The 22,987-nt window shown below is 41.3% G+C and overlaps 1 protein-coding gene across 8 annotated transcripts in view; it reads left to right on the top strand.

The window, feature by feature from the left end:
- Positions 1 to 18,953, top strand: part of KDM4C (lysine demethylase 4C) — a 430,596-nt gene extending 411,643 nt beyond the window's left edge. For 5 of the 8 annotated variants that reach the window (XM_067041567.1, XM_067041570.1, XM_067041572.1 and 2 more), the window contains 3 exons: positions 2,062 to 2,181; positions 5,495 to 5,587; positions 17,867 to 18,952. In XM_067041567.1, the coding sequence (XP_066897668.1) occupies positions 2,062 to 2,181; positions 5,495 to 5,587; positions 17,867 to 18,043 (390 nt within the window). In that variant the 3' untranslated portion in view covers positions 18,044 to 18,952. Of the gene's footprint in view, positions 1 to 2,061; positions 2,182 to 5,494; positions 5,588 to 17,866 lie in introns of all 8 variants that reach the window. The other 3 variants (XM_067041564.1, XM_067041563.1, XM_059071829.2) reach the window with 1 other exon arrangement.
- Positions 18,954 to 22,987: the final 4,034 nt, after the last annotated feature.

Here is a 22,987-nt window from a genome sequence, read left to right as displayed (position 1 = left end):
CAAAGAACCAGCTTTTATTGATCTTTGCTATTGTTTCCTTCATTTCTTTTTCATTTATTTCTGATCTGATCTTTATGATTTCTTTCCTTCTGCTAACTTTCGGGTTTTTTGGTCTTCTTTTTCTAATTGCTTTAGGTGTAAGGTTAGGTTGTTTATTTGAGATGTTTCTTGAGGTAGGATTGTATTGCTATAAACTTCCCTCTTAGAACTGCTTTTGCTGCATCCCATAGGTTTTGGCTTGTTGTGTTTTCTTTGTCATTTGTTTCTAGGTATTTTTTGATTTCCTCTTTGATTTCTTCAGTGATCTCTGTTATTTAGTAGTGTATTGTTTATCCTCCATGTGTTTGTAATTTTTACAGACTTTTTCCTGTAATTGATATCCAGTCTCATAGCGTTGTGGTCAGAAGAGATACTTGATATAATTTCAATTTTCTTAAATTTACCAATGCTTGATTTGTGACCCAGAGTTATCCCTGAGCTGATGTAGCTTCCTATCCTAGGAGACAGCATCTATTTAGAAGCTACACCTTCCAGTCTTCTTAGTACCATGTACATCTTTGGAAGGGATGGGAAATGAAAAGTGAGATGATAACTCCAGGGGCATATATAGAATACAATTCTTCATCCTACCCGTTCAATTCTGTGTAGCCTGAGATCAAATATTATGAAGGCCAAGAAGAAACTTATCTCCATTTGACTAAATTAGATGCAGACTGTCAACTCTGCAGAGCCTCTGAGCACACACTTTTTTTTCTTTGCCTGTAGCTTTAAATGGAGGCATAGTCTTCAGTGAGAATGAGCCTCTCAGGTATACTATGAACCCAACAGTAAAAGGCCCACTCCTTTATGATGCAAAATTTCTGTTAATAATGAAAAGTAATACATGGTGGATTTCTAATCATAAACAACTAAATATTTCCTGTGTGTGCCTCTCATTTAAACCACAGAACCTTGCCCAGTCTGTATTTAAAGCTTAACTGATCAAGTGTGCATTTCAATCAGTCATATTGGCCTCATCAGTAAAATACCAGGATTAGCAAAACATGAATTGCTAAATGTGCAAAAAATTTATCAAAGTAGTCAAGTATTTAATTCCTTTGTATTCAAATTTTATCGTGTCATTCTCAATACATACAAACTTAAGTTTGCAAAATGTATCTGTACCCCTCCCCCTCTAAAAAGCACCTTCCCAGGATGAGCTAGTGGGAAATTTGTTCTGAGTTGCTGCCCGAGGAGGAGGCAGTGCTGAGTGAAAGAACTGAGGTGAGAAGACTGCTTGTGGCACCGCCAGGATCACCTGTGGAATGAGGTGGACTACTCAGTGGATGGTGGGTGCAGGCAGAACCAGGCCTGTAGGGGAAGGTCCAGGGGTCTTCAGAAGAGGCCTGCTGAGCAGGACCCGGGCCTTACAGCCTCCCCTGCCTCACTCTGGAGGCTCCTGCATTTTTCCCTTGCTGCTTCATCTGGGCCTTCCAGCTCTGATGACAGTATGCTTCTCTCCTGTCCCCAGGTCCACCTGGGTGTCCTCAGTTCTTTGTCTCTTACACTGCTTCACTTCTCCAGAGATCCTGACAACTGAAAGGAGCCTCCTCAGAGGCTCAGTTTCCTTGTCAGTAAAATGGGGGTAATTAATAATCTCTGCCTACCTCATGGAACGTTTGTGAGGATCAGACGATATGTATGTTAAAGCATTCTGTTAACTGCAAAATGCTGTATAAATGTCAGGCGTTATACATCATTAGCCAGTCTATTTCTCAGCTAAAGCAGTTTCTATGCACATTTTACTTACCCTCTGAACAATTCTTTGTCAAATAGCAAATGTAAATGCTGTTTTTTTCTTCTTGGAATATGGTGGTTCCTTTGTAACTTTATGATGTAGGCTGAATCTTTAAGTACTCCTTTGGCTTATAGCTCTTCCCCTGAACACCCATGCAAGATCATAATCCATAAAACACAGAGGCAATAACTCCTTTTAATTGCCAGGAGTTCATCATTAGCTATGTTCTAAATGCAGTCACTTAGACATTTGCCTTGAAAAGCCTAACTCTATTTATTATGCAGAGCCGAGACTGTGCGAGGCTAGGCCCTCCTGCCGAGGGAGAAGTCGTTCAAGTCAAGTGGCCTGATGGCAAACTCTACGGGGCAAAATACCTCGGATCAAATGTTGCCCACATGTACCAGGTGAGTGCTGCCCTGGGTGTGATGCTTGCTGAGATGGACAGGAGAAGCCAGAGGGCAGACAGTAGCCAGTGTACTACTGACCAAGAAGCCACATGAATTTGGAACACCTCTTGTTTTATAAAAAAGGCAAAAATTTGATGTTTGATGACCTAGATATTAGACTTTTATTACCAAGTTCAATACTGGGAAACTCTAGTAACATTTAATGAATGGGTTAATTGTAAGGAATATAGTTAGGTCAAAAAGATAACCAACTGGATGGTGGGCTGCTTTCTTGTGTTTCTGTTATACGGGGAGAGACTAATTGTCTGGATTATCTAACTGTAAGCCAAATCAGTGATGGCTGTTCATCATCCAGCAGCCCCTGAATGGGTGGCTTTCCCCTGAGAGACATCATCGGGCGTTTCAGCAAATCTAAACCAATGGTGCATCGGCACAGATGTGGCCATCTGTGCACCCGAGCGTAAAGGACTGCTTATTTAATGAAAAGTGCAGTTATCATTTTGGCATTCTGTTCACTGAACAACTCTACATATTATTAAAGAATATAAATACAATTTAAAGATAAATTGTATCCCTATTAGAAATGAGGATGAGTTAAGCTCTAATAAGGAAAACAACATGGATGGCGCATGTGCATTTATATTCCTTCAGAAAGAGTTTAAAAAGGAACACATTTATTAGAACCAATAAATTATAGTACTTTTAGTAACACGATGGCAGAAATCAACATTCTAAAGCTAAGCAGTAGTGTAAAAACAGGAAGATTGAAGTAAAAGAAGAAAAAGCAAGAAGGTTCAGGCCTGTGAAAAACAGCTTGAGAATGATAAGACCTCCAGTTTCCTCAGAGAAATTGTTCATTGTTCAAAGACTGATAAAGGGCTAGGGCTTAAATGGAAGAGTACATTAAAAGACACTGCACTAAAAACTTGAGCACAATGTAATTAAAAGTGTTCAAAGAAGTTTGGAAAACTTAGGGGAGAACATTTTTTAAGGTGTAGGATGGGGAGGGGAGGATGTACATATCCTCTGTGTGTGTGTGTGTGTGTGTGTGTGTGTGTGTGTGTGTGTGTGTGTGTGAAAGAGAGAGAGGGGGGGAGAGAGAGAGAGAGAGAAGGCTATTTCCTCTTTGTATTGGTGACAAAGTGTTAAGTTGCAGATTCAGGTCATTTCCAGCAGGGTAAGTGCTGCAGCATTTTTGTATCAGAATATCCAAAATTAGGCAGAAATCACAAGACAGGCTGGTAATAGTGGAGACTCCTAGAAAAAGAAGCGTTTACTACATCATTCAAAAGAAAATAATTACATTTAATTAAACAATAAATGCAAAAGTGAAGCATCTTACATGTAGCAAAGCTATTAGCTACATGAAAAGTATCATAATGAAGACATGTTGAAATTCAGGCTAATTAGTAATCAGTGTGCTAACTTCAGTTGAATTTATGATGGCCTATCAACATAGGACTGTGAGCATATTTACAGACTCGATGAAAAAGTTAAGACTAATATTAAAATTATCGCTCAAGGAAGTAGTTAAAAATTCCTCATTAAACCAACTGGCCTTTTGAGATCATTTTGTGTTTTGTGCCTATTTATTCATCCTCACCATTGAATAAGCAAAAATATTTATAAAAATGGAACTAAATACCTACTGCACAGTGCTAAGTATCCTAAGTATATGCATTTTGGGGGGCCCTCACAGTAGCCCTGCAAGATAGATGTTTTTGACTCCTACTTTACAAAGGAGGGAAAAAAGCCTCAGTGAATTTGATGATTTGTTCAAGAGCACACAGCTGGTAAAGGGAAGGGCCAGAATTTACTCTTGGCTCTGTCCCAACTCGGGTGAACAACTATCCCAGCTTGTGAGGGACTGTCCTTGATTTTAGCACTGCAAGTCTTGCATCCTGGGCGACCCCTTCAGTCCTGGACAAACTGGGATAGTTGGTCACCATACCATACTCCCTCTTAGTTTTAAAATTGCCTTTTTCTCTTTTAGAATTTTCAAATGATCTAAAACAGAAGAAAGGTAGGCACAGGTAGTTCTAGCTATGCTATCAAACTGTATAAATTGCATGACACCTTTACCTAATTAAATGTTACAGAAACCATTTTGCTGACACAAGGCCAGGAAGAAAAGCCTTCCCAATCTCAGCATTCTGGGAAGTAGCAGGGAGAGGTCTCCTGTGACCAAGACCTAATTCTGCCCCTTGTTTGAGCTTAGTCAAATGTGAGCAGTACATGGATAATAAATATGAAGTTTAATTATATATTTTATCTTAAGTATTTTTTAAACTTCAGCAGATTTTTAAAATTAACATAAATAGCACAGCTACATGGTTTAACTTATATTTTAACTAGAATTGCAAGCATATACTTCTTCCTTAAAAGTAAAGAATTCAGGCAGACAAGTTAGGGATTTCAAAAATACCATAAGTGGTCAGAGTTAGAACATATTAGATATTCTACCCTGATTGCATCCTTTTTGTTGTTTTCTTCTGGAAGAGTTCATGTGGGATTAAGCCTAAACCAAGATCACTTTGAGTAGGGCCTTTGATTAATTTCCCCCAGATGCTCTATGCTTGTTATTCAGTGTCACTTTTTCTCTAACAAAATTTCCTAAAATATTGAAAAAAACTGGATAATGAAATTACTTGCTGCCATTTGATTAGCTTGAAAACAAAGTTTTAAGCATTTTCATTTAGATGTTAATGTATTTTCACAAATTGAGGTGGCTGACACGTGAGGTTAAGGAGAACCTGAGATCTTCCTGGCCATTTGTTTGAATTTAACAAAAGTGAGTTTTGAAAGTTAAAGCTCCGTAAGAACTTCAGAAATTATTTTATCTGGGAGGATTATTATACAAGAGTAAATATATCATTACTTCTTTCTCAGAGAGAAACAGTCCTCCCTCTTATGTTGTCAGAACCTCTTAAAGAAACAATCAGTACTTAACAGGCCCCACCCATCTTAATGCTAAATTGGCCACAATCTCATGTTCTGAGAAATCATTTGAGGAGCAGTTACTTTTCTTTGTTTTTGCTTTGTTTTAGCAAAAACTTTTTGCTAAAGTTTTCATATCACATATTGCAAAACACTCATTTTCAAGAATTTCAGCCTGTTTGAAAACATATTTTGTTCTTAGTTTGGTAAGGGAAAGAGCTTTTCTTCCTTCCTTGGCTGTTGGCTAGTTCTCTTGTTTGTTCTGCTTGAATCCTTTTTTCTTTTTTATGTAGCTAACTGGAACCCTGAAGAAAATGGTGTATGCTTGCTTCTTTTTTAAATAGATCATGCTTGATGTCTTATTTTTCATTAGGTTGAATTTGAAGATGGATCCCAGATAGCAATGAAGAGAGAGGACATCTACACTTTAGATGAAGAGTTACCCAAGAGAGTGAAAGCTCGTTTTGTAAGTGCTGGATAATCCCTCTGAGGGATCTGCCATGTGAATCTCTCCTCCTCTCTCACTGTTTCCCAAGCCCAGCAGGAAACATACTTAGGCTTTTGGATTGATTTTGAAGAAAGCCAATGCAACTTTTCCCTTATTGAAATCTGTTGAATCCAAAGTTCAAATTTGGCCAGAAACAGGGAAACTGGTGCAAGTTCCTCATCTTTCTTTCTAATGAGGTCAAATAATGCTTCTTTGTGTTAACATCTATTGGCATACAGAAAGTTATTGAATATGTGTCCTATGCTAACTGGGAACACATAAAGATACCATCAAGACATTTACAATCTTGTTAGTGGAAGCAAGGTTAAAAGAAAGCTTTCAGTAGGAGATTAAAGGGGACTCAGCATAGCGAACATCTAGTTTCCTATAGCCTTATCATATACAGTTCACCCTTTAACAATGCTGGCGGTTAGAGTGCTGACCCTCCACACAGTCATATACAACTTATATAGTCAGACGCTTCCTGCCCACAGTTTCACATCTATGGATTCAATCACTCTCAGATCGTGTAGTACCATAATGTTTATGATTGAAAAAATTCCGTGTATTAAGTGGACCCATATATAGTTCAAACGCATGTTGTTCAAGGTCAACTGTATTAACTTCTCTCTCGGAAGCTCACTAATGTTTGTGTCAATTTATAATTAAACTAAACTCTCACTTTTATAACAAAAGGAATAAACAAAGCCCAAATACTAGTTGTGGGAATACTAAAGCAGTTTTTTTACAAAAGAAAACGTTATTAGTTTCAAGCCCTGTACATACCATTAAAAGACAAATAAACATGGACAAATAATCAAAACTGAAGTTGTTAAAAAATATAATTCACAATAACTTAGTTTTCATTATTGTATCATAAAATATTTATCGGACCCTGAAATGAAGTCAGTTTTACTCATTTAGAATTGCATCTAGTGCATCTGTGAAATGATAAGTCCTAAACTAGGAAATTTGAATGAGGGGATTTTTCTGACTAAAATGAAAATTTTTTTCTGAATAAATGACATCCTTAGTTTTCACTGCATGCTAATGATATACTTTTGTGCAGTGATAGAGCTACTCTAGATTACTTTGGAAGAACATGGGTTTCCTTAAATGTTCAGTTGTATATTCCTCTCCTGTCAGCTGGGATCCTGAGAACAGGGTAAGTGCATCAGGTTGTAAACTGACTTTTCCTTCTCAGCTGCATCCTTGAGGGGAAGGTCCTTCAAAGTGAAACACTCAAGAGAAGAGTGATAGTAACTGCACTGCTGCCCACCCAGTGAAGAAATGTGGCATGTAGGGGGCCCACACACCTGAAAACAGATTAACCCCCAGATAATAAACAGCAGGGAAAGGGAAAAGAAAATATTCCTATAGTAAAGACATCTGTTAAACCTTAACAAAGACCTAAAAACCTGGATAATTTGTCAGTGTTCTAGGTCTTAAAATCTCTTGAGAAAAACTTTCCTTTTCAAGATGCTGGAGGTGACTGCCTCTCATCCTGTTTCTCCTATCTTCCATGGATTCTCTGTCCCCTCCCATTCCCTCCCCCCTTTTTTAAAAAAAATTTCCTAAAGATTTAGAGGTTGGGAAATGGAGCAGGTAGCCCTCTGGAAGTCTCTCAGGTCTTTGATTTTCTAATCCATGTATGGTTAAACATCCTACCAGCTGGGTCTTATAGATTTCAAATACCATTTCTTAATCACATTAAAAGAAAGCTTTTTGCTTTTGCTCTGATCATAATCTCTTTGTTCCATAGTAGATTTGGCTCTAATACCAGTATGCTTTCCCATGTAGCTTTACTTGAGCACGAATTTTCTAAGGTCCATCTCTCAGAACAGTCATACCAAATTGAACTGCTTTTTAAAAATTCTCATAGAAAATTTTTAAATTAAAAAATATATAGGGCTTCCCTGGTGGCACAGTGGTTGAGAATCTGCCTGCCAATGCAGGGGACGTGGATTCGAGCCCTGGTCTGGGAAGATCCCACATGCCACGGAGCAACTAGGCCCTTGAGCCACAACTACTGAGCATGCGCGTCTGGAGCCTGTGCCCCGCAACAAGAGAGGCCGAGATAGTCAGAGGCCCGCGCACCGCAATGAAGAGTGGCCCCCACTTGCCACAACTAGAGAAAGCCCTCGCATAGAAATGAAGACCCAACACAGCCAAAAATATAAATAAATAGAAAAGTTTTTAAAAAAATATATAAATCACATAGATACTCTGAATCTAACCTGTTATGTTGAGCCTAGTAGAAATTTCTTCAGAGACGAAATCCAGTTTGCCACCTTTCTTTTTACTGAATCAGACTTAGGTGCTTCTGTTGTAGAAAACCAGCTTTTTCTTAAGGTTTGTTTATAACCCTCTGGCCTTTGGCTAGTCTGTCCGTGACTGCTATTTTTTTTTTCCAGTTGGCGAAACAAATCTAATTGGAAAACTTATTGATGGAAGATACTTTATAATTAGAGAAATCTTTTGGTTTATTTTTAAGGTGGGGTGGGTTGCAGCCCCCACTGGGAGGCCTTCATGTTTTAATGACTTCTGCTCACCCAGACATATGCTGACTTGGGGAGAAATTTTTCTGAAGTGTCAGAAGTCCACCTCAGTGACTGTGCTGGGTTCCTTCCCACTAACTTCAGAAACAGCCCCATTACCTTTCATGGTCTCACAGGATAACCATAGCAATGGTGTAGAATTAACTGGTGCTGCTGGTAAACTGGTTTTATTATTGTATTTGAGAGGCTTACTTTTGCTGTCCTCACACAGTGGTAACACTTTTATAGATGTTTTATTTTCTCCTTTAACTTTAGCACTTATAAAAGGGAAAGATTACTCAGAGGAAGTGCTTTGCCAAGAATGAATGAACCAAAGCTGTTTTATCCTAACGGCAGAGGGTGCCCAGCCCATCCACAATCTCTTACTTTTCTTCCTGAGTGAAGCTAGGAGCATCTGGGGGAATCCATGGAGGGAGCCTATCACCCTGGATGACCATCTCACGAACTAGCAGGGAACATGCCCAGCTTTGCACTTGGGTCCATTTTTAGTTTTCAAGCTTCTTTGTAATTGTTCCATTGTTTCTCCTTCTTCATGATTGACCATGTGCTTTCAAGCCTTAAAAGCTGGACCCTGCCTGTGTCACTACCAGGGGAGGGGGCCTCCGTGACACAGTTAGTGTCATCTCAGTAAAAACCAGTTGGGAACACGTTTGAGAGGCAAAATAGGAAATTAGGAAGGAAGAATAGTACTTTAAAGTAAGCTTTACCTGGAGGGAGGAATCAAAATGGTGGAGGAATAGGACTTAGAGCTCACCTCCTCCCACAAATATATCAAAAACACATCTACAAGTGGAACAATTCACACAGAACATCTACTGAACACTGGCAGGAAACCTCAGATTTCTGAAAAGGCAGAAAAACCTCCACGTAAACCAGGTAGGACAAAAGAAAAAAAAAAGAGGAATTGAGATGGGACCTGTGCCCCAGGGAGGGAGCTATGAAGGAGGAGAGGTTCCCTCACCCTGGGAAGTCCCCTCACTGGTGGGGAGATCAGCCTGGATGGAGGGGGAGCTTTGGAGCCTTGGAGGAGAGCTCAGTAACCAGTTTGAGGAAGGCAAAACAGAGAATGAGTGACCTACACAGGTGGTTGGTAGTACTGCCCTGAACTCCCCAGCCTGAGATGCTCATCTACCAGAGCAGGCAGGGGCTGGGTGCTAAAGCTTGGGCTGTGGAGGTCAGACTCAGGGAGAGGACCAGAGCTGGCTGCATGGAGACAGCCTGAAGAAGCTGGAGTGTGGCAACTGAGGATGCACTCAGAAGAAGCCTGGGTCTGCCAGAGAGGCAAGGCACCATTGTAGGGGGATGCAGAGGAGAGAGGCAGGACTTGCCATAGGAGCTTCTTTCCCTGCATGCACTCTCAGGCAACAGGACACCACCTACATGGGTTCTGGGGGCAGACATGAGCCACCGCTGTCATCGTGAGCTCCAGAGGTGGGCATGGGCTGCTGCCGCCACTAAGAGAACCATGAGCAGGTGCCAGTCGCTGGCCCTGCCATCTTGCGGGCGTGCAGGCCACTTCTGGGAGACCCACAATTGGGCACTGATCACTACCCCAGGGTACCAGGAGTGATCACGGGTCACCACGCCTGCCCACCCCATATCAAGGGGATAACAGCCGGCACACACTGAGGAAAGAGCAGGAAGTATCCAAACTAAAAGCAGCCCCTCGATTCCGACAACATGGCAGAGCAGAAGAACTGTAGCTCACTTCCTCTCACGAAAACACCAAAATCACAATTAACTGGTGAACAACCATAGACAAAAAAGACTGGAACCTACCAAAAAAGATATTTTACATCCAAAGACAAAGAGGAAGCCACAACAAAATGGAGTGAGTTCTGAGCCTCACATCATGCTCCCCAGCCTGAAGGTCTGGCATTGGGAGGAGGAGCCCCCAGAGCATTGAGCTTTGAAGACCAGTGGGGCTTGAGTGCAGAAGTTCCACAAGACAGGGGGAAACGGAGATTTCACTCTTAGAGGGCACACACAATGTGCACTGGAACCCAGCACAAAGCAGTGACTCCACAGGAGCCTGGGCTAGACCTACCTGAGGGTCTTGGAGGGTCTCCTGGAGAAGAGGGTGTTGGCTGTGGCTCACTGTGGGGGCAAGGACTCTGGTGGCAGAGGCCCCAGGGAATACTGATCAGTGTGGGTTCTCTTGGAGGTTGCATTTTTTTTTTTTTTTTTGCGGTATGCAGACCTCTCACTGCTGTGGCCTCTCCCGCTGCGGAGCACAGGCTCCGGACACGCAGGCTCAGTGGCCATAGCTCACAGGCCCAGCCGCTCTGCAGCATGTGGGATCCTCCCAGACCGGGGCACGAACCTGCGTCCCCTGCATCGGCAGGCGGACTTTCAACCACTGCGCCACCAGGGAAGCCTGGAGGTTGCATTTTTGGCACTGAGACCTGGCCCCACCCAATAGTCTGCAGGCTCCAGTTCTGGGATGCCTTGGGCCAAACAACCAGCAACTGGGGAACACAGCCCCTCCCATCAGCAAACAGGGTGCCTAAACTTGTACAGACCTCACAGCCACCTGTAAACACACCCCTTGACATGGCCCTGCCCACCAGAGGGACAAGACCCAGCTCCACCCACCAGTCCCTCCCACCAGGAATCCTGCATAAGTCCCTGGACCAAGCTCACCCACCAGGAGACAGACACAAGAAGGAAGAGGAACTACGATCATGCAGCCTGCAGAAAGGAGACCACAAACACAGAAAGTTAGACTAAATGAGACAGTTGAGAAATGTGTTCCAGAAGAAGGAACAAGATAAAAACCCAGAAGAGCAACTAAGTAAAGTGGAGACAGGCAAATCTACATGAAAAAGAATACAGAGGAATGACAGTAAAGATGATCCAAGATGTTGGAAAAAGAATGAAGGGCACAGACTGAGAAGATACAAGAAATATTTAACAAAGACCTAGAAGATTTAAAGAACAGAGATGAACAATACAATAACCAAAGTGAAAAATACACTAGAAGGAAACAATAGCAGAATAAATGAGGCAGAAGAACTAATAAGTGAGCTGGAAGAAAGAGTAGTGGAAATCACTGTGGCAGAACAGAATAAAGAAAAAAACAATGAAAAGAAAGGAGGACAGTCTCAGAAACCTCTGGGACAACATTAAGTGCACCAATATTCACATTATAGGGGTCGCAGAAGAAGAGAGAAAGGACCTGATAAAATATTTGAAGAGATAATAGCTGAAAACTTCCCTAATATGAGAAAAGAAACAGCCATCCAAGTCCAAGGAAATGCAGACTCCCATACAGGATAAACCCAAGGAGGAACACACCAAGACATATATTAATCAAACTGACAAAAATTAAAGACAAAGAGAAAATGTTAAAAGAAACAAGAGAAAAACAACAAATAAAATACAAGGGAATCCCATAAGGTTATCAGTTGATTTCTCAGCAGAAACTCTGCAGGCCAAAGGGAGTGGCATGATATATTTAAAGTGATGAAAGGAAAAAACCTACAACCAAGAATACTCTGCCCAGCAAAGCTCTCATTCAGATTCAATGGAGAAATCAAAAGCTTTACAGATAAGCAAAAGCTAAGAGAATTCAGCACCACAACCAGCTTTACAATAAATGCTAAAGGAACTTCTCTAGGCAGAAAAGAAAAGACCACAACTAGAAACAAGAACATTACGAATGGGAAAGCTCACCGGTAAAGGCAAACATACAATAAAGGTAGGAAATCATCCGCACACACACAAATATGATATCAAAACCAGCATTCATGAGCAGAGAATAGTACAAATGCAGGATATTGGAAATGCATTTGAAATTAAGAGACCAGCGACTTAAAACAGTCTTGTATATATATAGACTGCTATAGCAAAACCTCATGTGATCTGCAAACCAAAACTCTATGATAGATACACACACAAAAAAGAAAAAAGCAATCCAAATACAACACTAAAGATAATCAAATCACATAAGAAGGGAACAAAAGAGGAAGGGAAGAAAAAAGACTTACAAAAACAAATCCCAAGCAATTTACAAAATGGCAATAAGAACATACATATTGATAATTAACTTAAATGTAAATGAATTAAATGCTCCAACCAAAAGACAGAGACTGGCTGAATGGATACAAAAACAAGACCTGCATATATGCTATCTATAAGAGCCCACTTCAGATCTAGGGATACATACAGACTGAAAGTGAGGGGATGGAAAAAGATATTCCATGCAAATGGAAGTTAAAAGAAACCTGGAGTAGCAATACTCATATCAGACAAAATAAACTTTAAAATAAAGACTGTTACAAGAGACAAAGAAGGACACTACATAATGATCAAGGGATCAATCCAAAAAGAAGATACAACATTGTAAATATATATGCACTCAACATAGGAGCACGTCAATATATAAGGCAAATGCTAACAGCCATAAAAGGGGAAATCGACAGTAACACAATAATAGTGGGAGACTTTAACACCCCACTTACATCAATGGACAGATTATCCAGACAAAAAATCAATAAGGAAACACAGGTCTTAAATGACACATTAGACCATATGGACTTAACTGATATTTATAGGACATTCCACCTGAAAGCAGCAGAATACACATTCTCCTCAAGTGCACATAGAACATTCTCCAGGATAGATCACATGCTGGGTCACAAAGCAAGCCTCAGTAAATTTAAGAAAATTGAAATCATATCAAGCCTCTCTTCTGACCACAAGACTATGAGATTAGAAATCAATCACATGAAAAAGACTGCAAAAAATGCAAACACATGGAGCCTAAACATTATGTTACTAAACAACCAGTGGATCACTAAAGAAATCAAAGAGGAAATCAAAAAATACGTAGAGACATATGATAACAAAGAGATGACAATCCAAAGCCTATGGGACACAGCAAAAGCAGTTCTAAGAGAGAAGTTTATAGCAATACAGTCTTACCTCAGGAAACAAGAAAAATCTCAAACCTAACAACAACCTAACCTTACAGCTAATGCACCTAGAGAAAGAAGGACAAACAAAACCCAAAGTTAGTAGAAGGAAAGAAATCATAAAGATCAGAGCAGAAATAAATGAGATAGAGATGAAGAAAACAACAACAAAAATCAATGAAACTAAAAGCTGGTTCTTTGAGATGATAAACAAAATTGATAAACCTTTAGCCAGACTCATCAAGAAAAAAAAGGGAGAGTACTCAAATCAATAAAATCAGAAATGAAAAAGGAGAAGTTACAACTGACACCACAGAAATACAAAGGATCATAAGAGACTACTACGAACAACTATATGCCAATAAAATGGACAACCTAGAAGAAATGGACAAATTTTTAGAAAGGTACAACTTTCCAAGACTGAACCAGGAAAAAATAGAAAATATGAACAGACCAATCACTGAAATTGAAACTGTGATTTTTAAGACTTTTAACAAAAAAAGGTCCAGGACCAGATGGTTTCACAGACGAATTCTATCAAACATTTAGAGAAGAGTTAACACCTATCCTCCAAAACCATTCCAAAAAAATTGCAGAGGAAGGAAAACTCCCAATCTCATTCTGTGAGGTCACCATCACCCTGATACCCAAAACCAAAGATACCGCAAAAAAAGAAAATTACAGGCCAATATCACTGATGAACACAGATGCAAAAATCCTGAACAAAATACTAGCCAACCAAATCCAAGATCAAGTGGAATTTATTCCAGTGATGCAAGGATTATTCAATATTCACAAATCAATCAGTGTGATACACCACATCAACAAACTGAAGAATAAAAACCATAGGATCATCTCAATAGATAAAGAAAAAGCTTTCAGCAAAATTCAACATCCATTTATGATAAAAAATCTCCATAAAGTGGGCACAGAGGGAACCTACCTCAACATAATAAAGGCCATATATGACAAACCCACAGCTAGCATCATTCTCAACAGTGAATAGCTGAAAGCATGTCCTCTAAGATCAGGAACAAGACAAGGGTATCCACTCTCACCACTTTTATTCAGCATAGTTTTGGAAGTCCTAGCAGGGCCATCAGAGAGGAAAAAGAAATAAAAGGAATCCAGATTGGAAAAGAAGTAAAACTGTCACAGTTTGCAGATGACATGATACTATACATAGAGAATCCTAAAGATGCTGCCAAAAAACTACTAGAGCTCATCAATGAATTTGGTAAAGTTGCAGAATACAAAATTAATACACAGAAATCTCTTGTATTCCTATACACTAACAACAAAAGATCTGAAAGAGAAATTAAGGAAACAATCCCATTTACTGTCACATCGAAAAAGAATAAAATACCTAGGAATACACCTACCTAAGGAGGCAAAAGACCTGTACTCCAAAAACTATTAGGATGTTGATGAAAGAAATTGAAGATGAAAAAAACAGATGGAAAGATATATTGATACCATGTTCCTGGATTGGAAGAATCAATATTGTCAAAATGACTATACTACCCAAAGCAATCTACAGATTCAACGCAATCCCTGTGAAATTACCAAGGGGATTTTTCACAAAATTAGAATGAAAATTTTTATAATTTGTATGGAAATACAAAAGACCCCAAATAGCCAAAGCAATCCTGAGGAAGAAAAACAGAGCTGGAGGAGTCAGGCTCCCTGACTTCAGACTATACTATAAAGCTACAGTCATCAAAAGAGTATGGTATTGGCACAAAAACAGAAACATAGATCAATGGAACAGGATAGAAAGTCCACAGATAAACCCACACACCTATGGTCACCTAGTCTGTGACAAAGGTGGCAAGAATATACAATGGAGGAAAGACAGTCTCTTCAGTAAGTGGTGCTGGAAAACTGGACAGCTACGTGTAAAAGAATGAAATTAGAATATTTTCTAACACCATACACAAAAATGAACTCAATGGATTAAAGATCTAAAGGTAAGGCCAGATACTATAAAACTCTTAGAGGAAAACATAAAGAGAACACTCTTTGACACAAATTGCACCAAGATCTTTTTAAATCCACCTCCTAGAGTAATGACAATAAAAACAAAGTAAACAAATGGGACCTAATTAAATTTAAAAGCTTTGCACAGCAAATGAAATCATAAAAAAAAATGAAAAGACAGCCCACAGAATGGGCGAAAATATTTGCAAACTAATCAACAGACAAAGGATTAATCTAAACAGCTCATGCAGCTCAATATTAAAAAATACAAACAACCCAATCAAAAAATGGGCAGAAAACCTAAATAGACGTTTCTCCAAAGAAGACATACAGATGGCCAAGAGGCACATGAAAAGCTGCTGAACATCACTAATTATTAGAGAAATGCAAATCAAAATACCATGAGGTATCACCTCACACCAGTTAGAATGGCCATCATTAAAAAGTCTACAAACAGCAAATGTTGGAGAGGGTGTGGAGAAAAGGGAACCCTCTTGCACTGTTAGTGGGAATGTAAATTGATCCAGCCACTATGGAATACAGTATGGAGGATCTTTAAAAACTAAAAATAGAACTACCATATGATCCAGCAATTCCACTCCTGGGCACATATCTGGAGAAAACCATAATTCAAAAAGATACATGCATCTAAATGTTCATTGCAGCACTATTTACAATAGCCAAGACATGGAAGCAACCTAAATGTCCTTCAACAGAGGAATGGATAAGGAAGATGTGGTGTATACACACACACACACACAATGGAATGTTACTCAGCCATAAGAAGAATGAAATAATGCCATTAGCAGCAACATGGATGGACCTAGAGATTATCGTACTAAGTGAACTAAGTCAGAGAGAAGACAAATATCATGATATCACTTATATGTGGAATCTAAAAAAAAATTGTGCAAGTGAACTTACTTACAAAACAAACAGACTCACAGACTTTGAAAACAAAAGTATGGTTACCAAAAAGGGAAATGGCAGGGGGAGGATAAATTAGGAGTTTGGGATTAACATATACACATTACTATATATAAAATAGATAACAAGGACCTACTGTGTATAGCACAGGGAACTCTACTCAATATTCTGTAATAACCTATATAGGAAAACTATCTGAAAAAGAATGAATATATGTATAACTGAATCACTTAGCTGTATGCATGAAACTAACACAGCATTGTAAATCAGCTACACTCCAATATAAAATAAAAGTTAAATTTTAAAAAAGTGAGCTTTACCTGAGCATAACAGACAGAGCCCACATGCCTTTGCCTAGCTATCACTTACTGAGCAGTGACTGTGTCAGGGCACATTCCTTGCTGTTGGGAACATGTATAAAATTCAGTTCATAGTCTCTAATATCCTCACTGTGAAGGGGTTCAAGGCACTCCCTATGGGGAGACACTTACCTACCCCTTATCTCTGCCACTGCCCTCATTCTACTGCATTGACATGTAGAGTGTTACAGGAACCCAAAAGAAGGAACCTCATGTTTGTCAGTGGCATAGAGGATAGAATATTTTCTATGCAAAGGAAACAGTACATCTAAAGATGGAGGGGCATGAACCAGTAAGGTGTGGCCGAGAATTGCAAATAATTCAGTCTAATCCAAGCAAGGGGTAGGATTATGCCTGATTATGTATGTCCAGCCTAGGAAACGTAGATGTCATCTTGAATGCAGTAGGGCTATTGAAAGACTATTAGCAAGGATGTCATATAATCAGAGATTTTAGAGAGCTTTCTTCTAGTGGTTCTGTGAAAAATAGACTGGGGTGCAGCATTTGTTACAGTGGTTTATGACAGGAAGTGTGAGGGCCATGGGATCAGTAGGGTTAGAGAAGAAAGGATGGAGGGCTTCAAGGTACATGTAGGAGGGGTCCTGGACAGGGAAGGGACAAGGGGAAGTTTATGATAACTTTCAGGTTTCCGATCAGTGTAGCTAGAATTGATGTGGATGGTGCTGCCATTCACTGAATACAGGAAGGACAGAGATGGAGAAGAAAGACTTTGAGTTCACTTTAGGTTGGGTTGGTTCAAAGTGCCTCCAGTATAAACACTTTGAGATGCCTGCTGGGTTGTTGGACATGTTTGCAGGCCTGAGCACAGGTGGAGGTCTGAACTGGGGCGAGAGATGTGAGCATCTTTGCGGATGATGTTGAAATTGAAGTTGTGAGTGTGGGCAGGCAGGCCCGGGGAGCATATGTGGCAAAGAAAAGGCCACACGCAGAGCCTCAGGGGCATCAGAGTTGAGCAAATAGTTAAGAAAGGGGAGCCGCTGAGACATCCACGGTGAGCAGCCAGAGGAGGAGGAGGAGGAGAGGCAGGAGAGGGGTTACAAAATGACAGAGAGCTTCATGCAAGAGTTAGGTGATGGAGTAGTCACATAAATTTAGGGGAGAGAAGTGTCCTAGGAACTAGGACTCGAGCAAGGATAGTTTCAGGGAAGTGGTGGGGACAGAGGCCCAGAGGTAAATAGGAATAGGGGTGAATTAGAGATGACTGTGGACAAATTTGTCATATACCTGGTTGGACAGGAGCCAGAGGAGGCATGAAGAGTGAGGGAGATTTAAATGAGAAGACTTTAGTCCTGCTCGTGTTGGGGGAAGTCCCTGGGGGTTGGAGATCCTGAAGAAAACTGAGCTAAATGGAAGCAGGTGGGGAGGCTCCAAGGCCCCTGCGTGGGGCCTTCTCCCTGGGCCTCAGCACCTTCCCCACTGCTGACTGAGTCAGATCTTTGGCTGTTCTTATGATGTCAAGTGCCTGCCCTTCTGCAGTATAACACTGGCTGTTCTTAGTCCACAGCCTCTGATATGCGATTTGAAGACACATTTTATGGAACGGACATAATCCAAGGGGAGAAAAAGAGACAGAGAGTGCTGAGCTCCAGGTTTAAGAACGAATATGTGGATGACCCTGTCTACCGCACGTTTTTGAAGAGCTCTTTCCAGAAGAAGTGTCAGAAGAGGCAATAGTCTACCTACAGTGCTGCAGGCAACAGAATGACTTGTGCCAGAAGAGGAACAATGAAGGGACAGCCTGGGGCTGTGCCATGTGTTTTGCTGGGGTAGGTGACGGGCTGTGTCTCTGACAGTGGAAAATTAGGCTTCCCAGGGTTTGGTCACCAAAACCACAAAATACACATTATTACTTGGATACCACAATCTGAAGTTGTCTCCTGGTCTTGCATTTACTTCTGAGCAGTTGTCTCCTATGATCCCAAAGAATTTTTCTAAGTAGAAGGGAATAATAGTGAATCACCCATCGAAAAAAGCCACTGCCAGAGGAGGTGGATCCCCACATGTGGCTTACTTAGTCCCTATTCAGGAACCACATGGAGACTTCTCTCCTCAACCCTAGCAGGTGGGAGCCTCGATTCCCAGGTGGGAGGGTGATAATTTATATATTTTCCACAGTCAGGGAAGGACTCTCACTTATTTGTTTTAAATGGCAGTTTTTATAAAACATTTTAAAAACACAAATGGCATGTATGGTAATGAGATTTACCCATATGCTATCTGCATTTCCCTTGTACAGAAATTTTACATTTTTTTATATCCGTTTTACTTTTGATTGTGTCTGATGAGAACTGAGTTGTTGGCCTTTGTGAAGTTTTTGGCTCTTGAGAAAGAATTCTTATGAATTGTATGGGAATTTTATATATTTAAAGAGGGAGATCTGGGGCTGTTATTTTTAAAAACTTTTTTTCCATAATATTCTGAGTAGATATTTATAAAATATATGTTTCTTTCATTATGTGTTTGTAAGATTAGAGTTTAAAATAAATATGCTTTGATGCATAGTTTTGAAGTAATACGATTTTTCCTTTTTGAAACAGCTTGGAAATGTACTAGTGTTTAAAAATAAAGATTTCCATTTTCTCCAATTCTGTCTTCTAACTTGCTTATTTGTCTAGGTTTAAACCTATAGAAAACAAGTTTTTTTCGGGAGCTGGCTTTGTGGACATTCCGGGGCCCAGGTTTGTCAGAACTTCTTCTCTCACTGTTTATATAACTGTGGACACACTGTGAGACATTTATGGCTATACCACTGGGGACAAGGCTCCTGTACCTGCCCACAGTGCCTGATGAAGTGTTTGCTCAGCTCCATCTTTAGGCCTGGAATAAATCTTAACATCTGGAGTCTGGAGCTCTTTTCATCCCAGGTTTCTTGGTCCTCAGCTTCATTAGAAGGGGCTGTATGGATCCTCCAATCCCTCCCATCACTTTATAGATGAGCAATGGAGGAGAGGAAGGAAGAGGGCTTGCCCAAGGTCACACAGTAATGCTTCAGTTAACTATGGCCACCGTTATGCTGCGTAACAAACAACTGCAAAATCTGTGTCCTGTGATGAGAAGCACTTCTTTTGTTCATGAGTCTGCAGGTTGGCTGACCTAGGCTGGGCTTGGCTAGGCAGCTGTGCTGACCTCGGCCTGGGCCAGCTCACACATCTGCTCCATGTGTCCCCATCAGCCCACTGGACTCAGTGGGCTAGCCCAGGTATGTTCTCAGGTCACTGGCAGAGGCAGAGAGGCCAGCCAAGTAAGCACATTTTAGATCTGTCTGTGATGTTGGTTAACATCCTGTGGACCAAAGCCCAGAGCTAGGCATTAGAGGGCATTTCAGAGTTTTATGGCAAAACGTGTGGATGTATCATGTTACTGGATAGAGAGTGAAGATGAAACAGTAGTGACAGAGCCACAGTTAAAACTCGGTTTTGCAGACTGCTAGCTGGCTGAGTGCTCATTTTCCAGAGTGCCTCATGGCTGAACTCTGAGCTGGGGAAGAGCCCATCAGCCATATTTTTACAAGGACTGAGCGCTCCACATTTTCTGCCAGTATAGTCATATATTTTATCAAGTAATCAAGCTTGCCTTTTCTATCTCCACATTTTGAATGGAACTGACCTGCTGTCTCCACAATATGCCAGGAAAGTAGGCCTGTGTAAGGCATTAAGAGGAATTAATCTAAATAGGATCATTTGTTTTGTACAAGTTTGCCTGTCAGCAAGATTTCTGATTGGCTGCCACAGGGAGAAAATGTTCAGAGTCCTATGTGATTTCAAATACAGCTGTTTTTTATGGTCTCACTTAACTAATGTTCCTATAATCAAGTACAGCTGTATATGGCCTAAGCAAAATAGTGCTGGCCACAAGTGCACTCTGGCTCTTGAGAAAGATACCTCTGTTTCACTGCATTCTGCATAAAGTCATTATTAGCTCTATGACCTGACAGACCAATAAAGCTGTTTCACTTTACCGTGTGACACCTCAATTGTAATTTTAATTTCTTTGCATTAAACTAATTACATTTTTAGTGTGTATGTGTAGCGTGAAATCAACTGAAGTCCTTCTAGTATTAAAAAAAGAATTTCTGTCTGGACAATTATTATGTAATTCTAATTACAAGCCCTTTTTCTGGAGGTTAGAGGATTAGTGAAACTGCCTAGCATATTTCACAACATTTTAGTTCCTTTATATGTGTTTGAAATGAGAACAGTGTGATTCTTGTCAGTTCACTTTTATTAAGGTACTTTAGTTCATCTAAAGAGAAATTGAGAAGAAGCATCCACTAGAATATCACATGGCTTCACAGAATATATTATAAATTGCTACTGGGTAATGGTATATGAAAACGTCAAGACTCAGAATACAAAAACAAGTAGGAATGAATGGGTCTGCCACTTCTCCCTGCACCCATCCAATGTGAAGCAAGGCTGAAACGTGATTGTTACTGTAAATGACCTGGAGGTCTTACGAGTAATCATATTAGAGGAGTATATGCTGCAAGATAACACTGTATTTTATTTTTGCCTTTAAATAAAAAGGATCTGAAATGAAACAATCCTCATTTTAGATATTAATCAGCCCCATAAACTTGAAGCTAACTAGAGATCCTGAGACATTCTCATTACATGCAGTAACTGGTTGGTTGCAATACGTGACTGTACCACAAACTGCTTCTGAGAATTCAGATGCGCAGTCATCGGAACTCTTGCACAACATGTTTTTGAGACATACAACACTGACGGGCCTCTGAGGAGGCTGTCCTCTCCAGCAAGTGTACTAGAGACTCAGAAACCCCATGTTCCATCCTCAGAAGGTGCAGATCCCCTTGAAGAAATGGATCTTCATCAATGATATTAATGATGTACTGAGAATCTATTGTGTACACAGAGCCTGGTAGACTCCTCAGTGGCATTTGTCTTATTTAATCTCCCCCAAGAAATCAGCAAAGGAAATATTCTCCTCCTTCATGGAGGGTAATGAAGGTTCAGAGAGGTTGAGTAACTTTTGAATCACTCAACCTTCTCGATGAATGAAGAAAACTGAGGATTCTAAACTTCTTTTTAGAATCAAAAGACATTGAGTAGATGCCTCTGAAGCTCAAAAGACAGGTTAGCACTGTCAGGTCAGCACAGGTTAGAGGTATAAATATGGAAAGTATCATCTTTATTTTGTTTAAAAATACATGAAGGGAGCGAGAAGATGGCGGAAGAGTAAGACGCGGGGATCACCTTCCTCCTCACAGATACATCAGAAATACATCTACACATGGAACTTCTCCTATAGAACACCCACCGAACGCTGGCAGAAGACCTCAGACCTCCCAAAAGGCAAGAAACTCCCCACGTACCTGGGTAGGGCAAAAGAAAAAAGAATAAACAGAGACAAGGAATAGGGACGGGATCTGCACCAGTGGGAGGGAGCCGTGAAGGAGGAAAGGTTCCCACACACTAGAAGCCCCTTCGCGGGCGGAGACTGCGGGTGGCAGAGGGGGGAAGCCTCGGAGCCGTGGAGGAGAGCGCAGCCACAGGGTACGGAGGGCAAAGCAGAGAGATTCCCACAGAGGATTGGTGCCGACCAGCACTCACCAGCCCGAGAGGCTTGTCTGCTCACCCGCTGGGGTGGGCGGGGCTGGGAGCTGAGCCTTGGGCTTCAGTCGGATCCCAGGGAAAGGTCTGGAGTTGGCAGAGTGAAAACAGCCTGAAGGGGTTAGTGCACCACGGCTAGCTGGGAGGGAGTCCAGTTGAAGTCTGGAGCTGCCGAAGAGGCAAGAGACCTTTTCTTCCTTCTTTGCTTTCTGGTGCGCGAGGAGAGGGGTTTAAGCACGCCGCTTAAAGGAGCTCCAGAAATGGGCGCGGAGCTACGGAAGAGACAAGAGACTTTTTCTTGCCTCTTCGCTTCCTGGGACACAAGGAGAGGGGATTAAGGGCACCGCGTAAAGGAGCTCCAGAAACGGGCGCGAGCCGCGGCTGTCTGCACGGACAACTGAGATGAATGTGGGATGCTAGGGTTGCTACTGCCACCACCAAGAGGCCCGTGTGCGAGCGTAGGTCACTCTCCACACCACCCCTCCCGGGAGCCTGTGCAGCCCGCCACTGCCAGGGTCCCGGGATCCAGGGACAGCCTCCCCGGGAAAATGCACGGTGCGCCTCGGGCCAGTGCAGCGTCACGCCGGCCTCTGACGTCACAGGCTCGCCCCGCATCCGTGCCCCTCCCTTCTGCCCGGCCTGTGCCAGAGCCCCCGATTCAGCTGCTCCTTTAACCCCGTCCTGTCTGAGCGAAGGGCAGACGCCCTCGGACGACCTACGCGCAGAGGCGGGGCCAAGTCCAACGCAGAACCCCAGGAGCTGTGCGAACAAAGAGGAGAGGGGGAGGTCTCTCCCAGCAACCCCAGAAGCAGCGGATTAAAGCTCCACGGTCAACTTGAAGTGCCCTGCATCTGTGGAAAACCTGAATAGACAGCGAAATATCCCAAGTTGAGGAGGTGGACTTTGGGAGCAAGATATACTATTATTTTCCCCTTTTTTCTTTTTGTGAGTGTGTATGTGTGTGCTGCTGTGTGAGATTTTGTCTGTATAGCTTTGTTTTCACCATTTGTCCTAGGGTTAGCCTGACCCGTTTTTTTTTTTCTTT

This window comes from Kogia breviceps, chromosome 8 (genome assembly GCF_026419965.1).
Source record: "Kogia breviceps isolate mKogBre1 chromosome 8, mKogBre1 haplotype 1, whole genome shotgun sequence".
In the NCBI taxonomy this organism is placed as follows: domain Eukaryota; kingdom Metazoa; phylum Chordata; class Mammalia; order Artiodactyla; family Physeteridae; genus Kogia; species Kogia breviceps.
The sequence above is the reverse complement of the archived record's forward strand: the minus strand, read 5'-3'. Positions and strand labels throughout refer to the sequence as shown.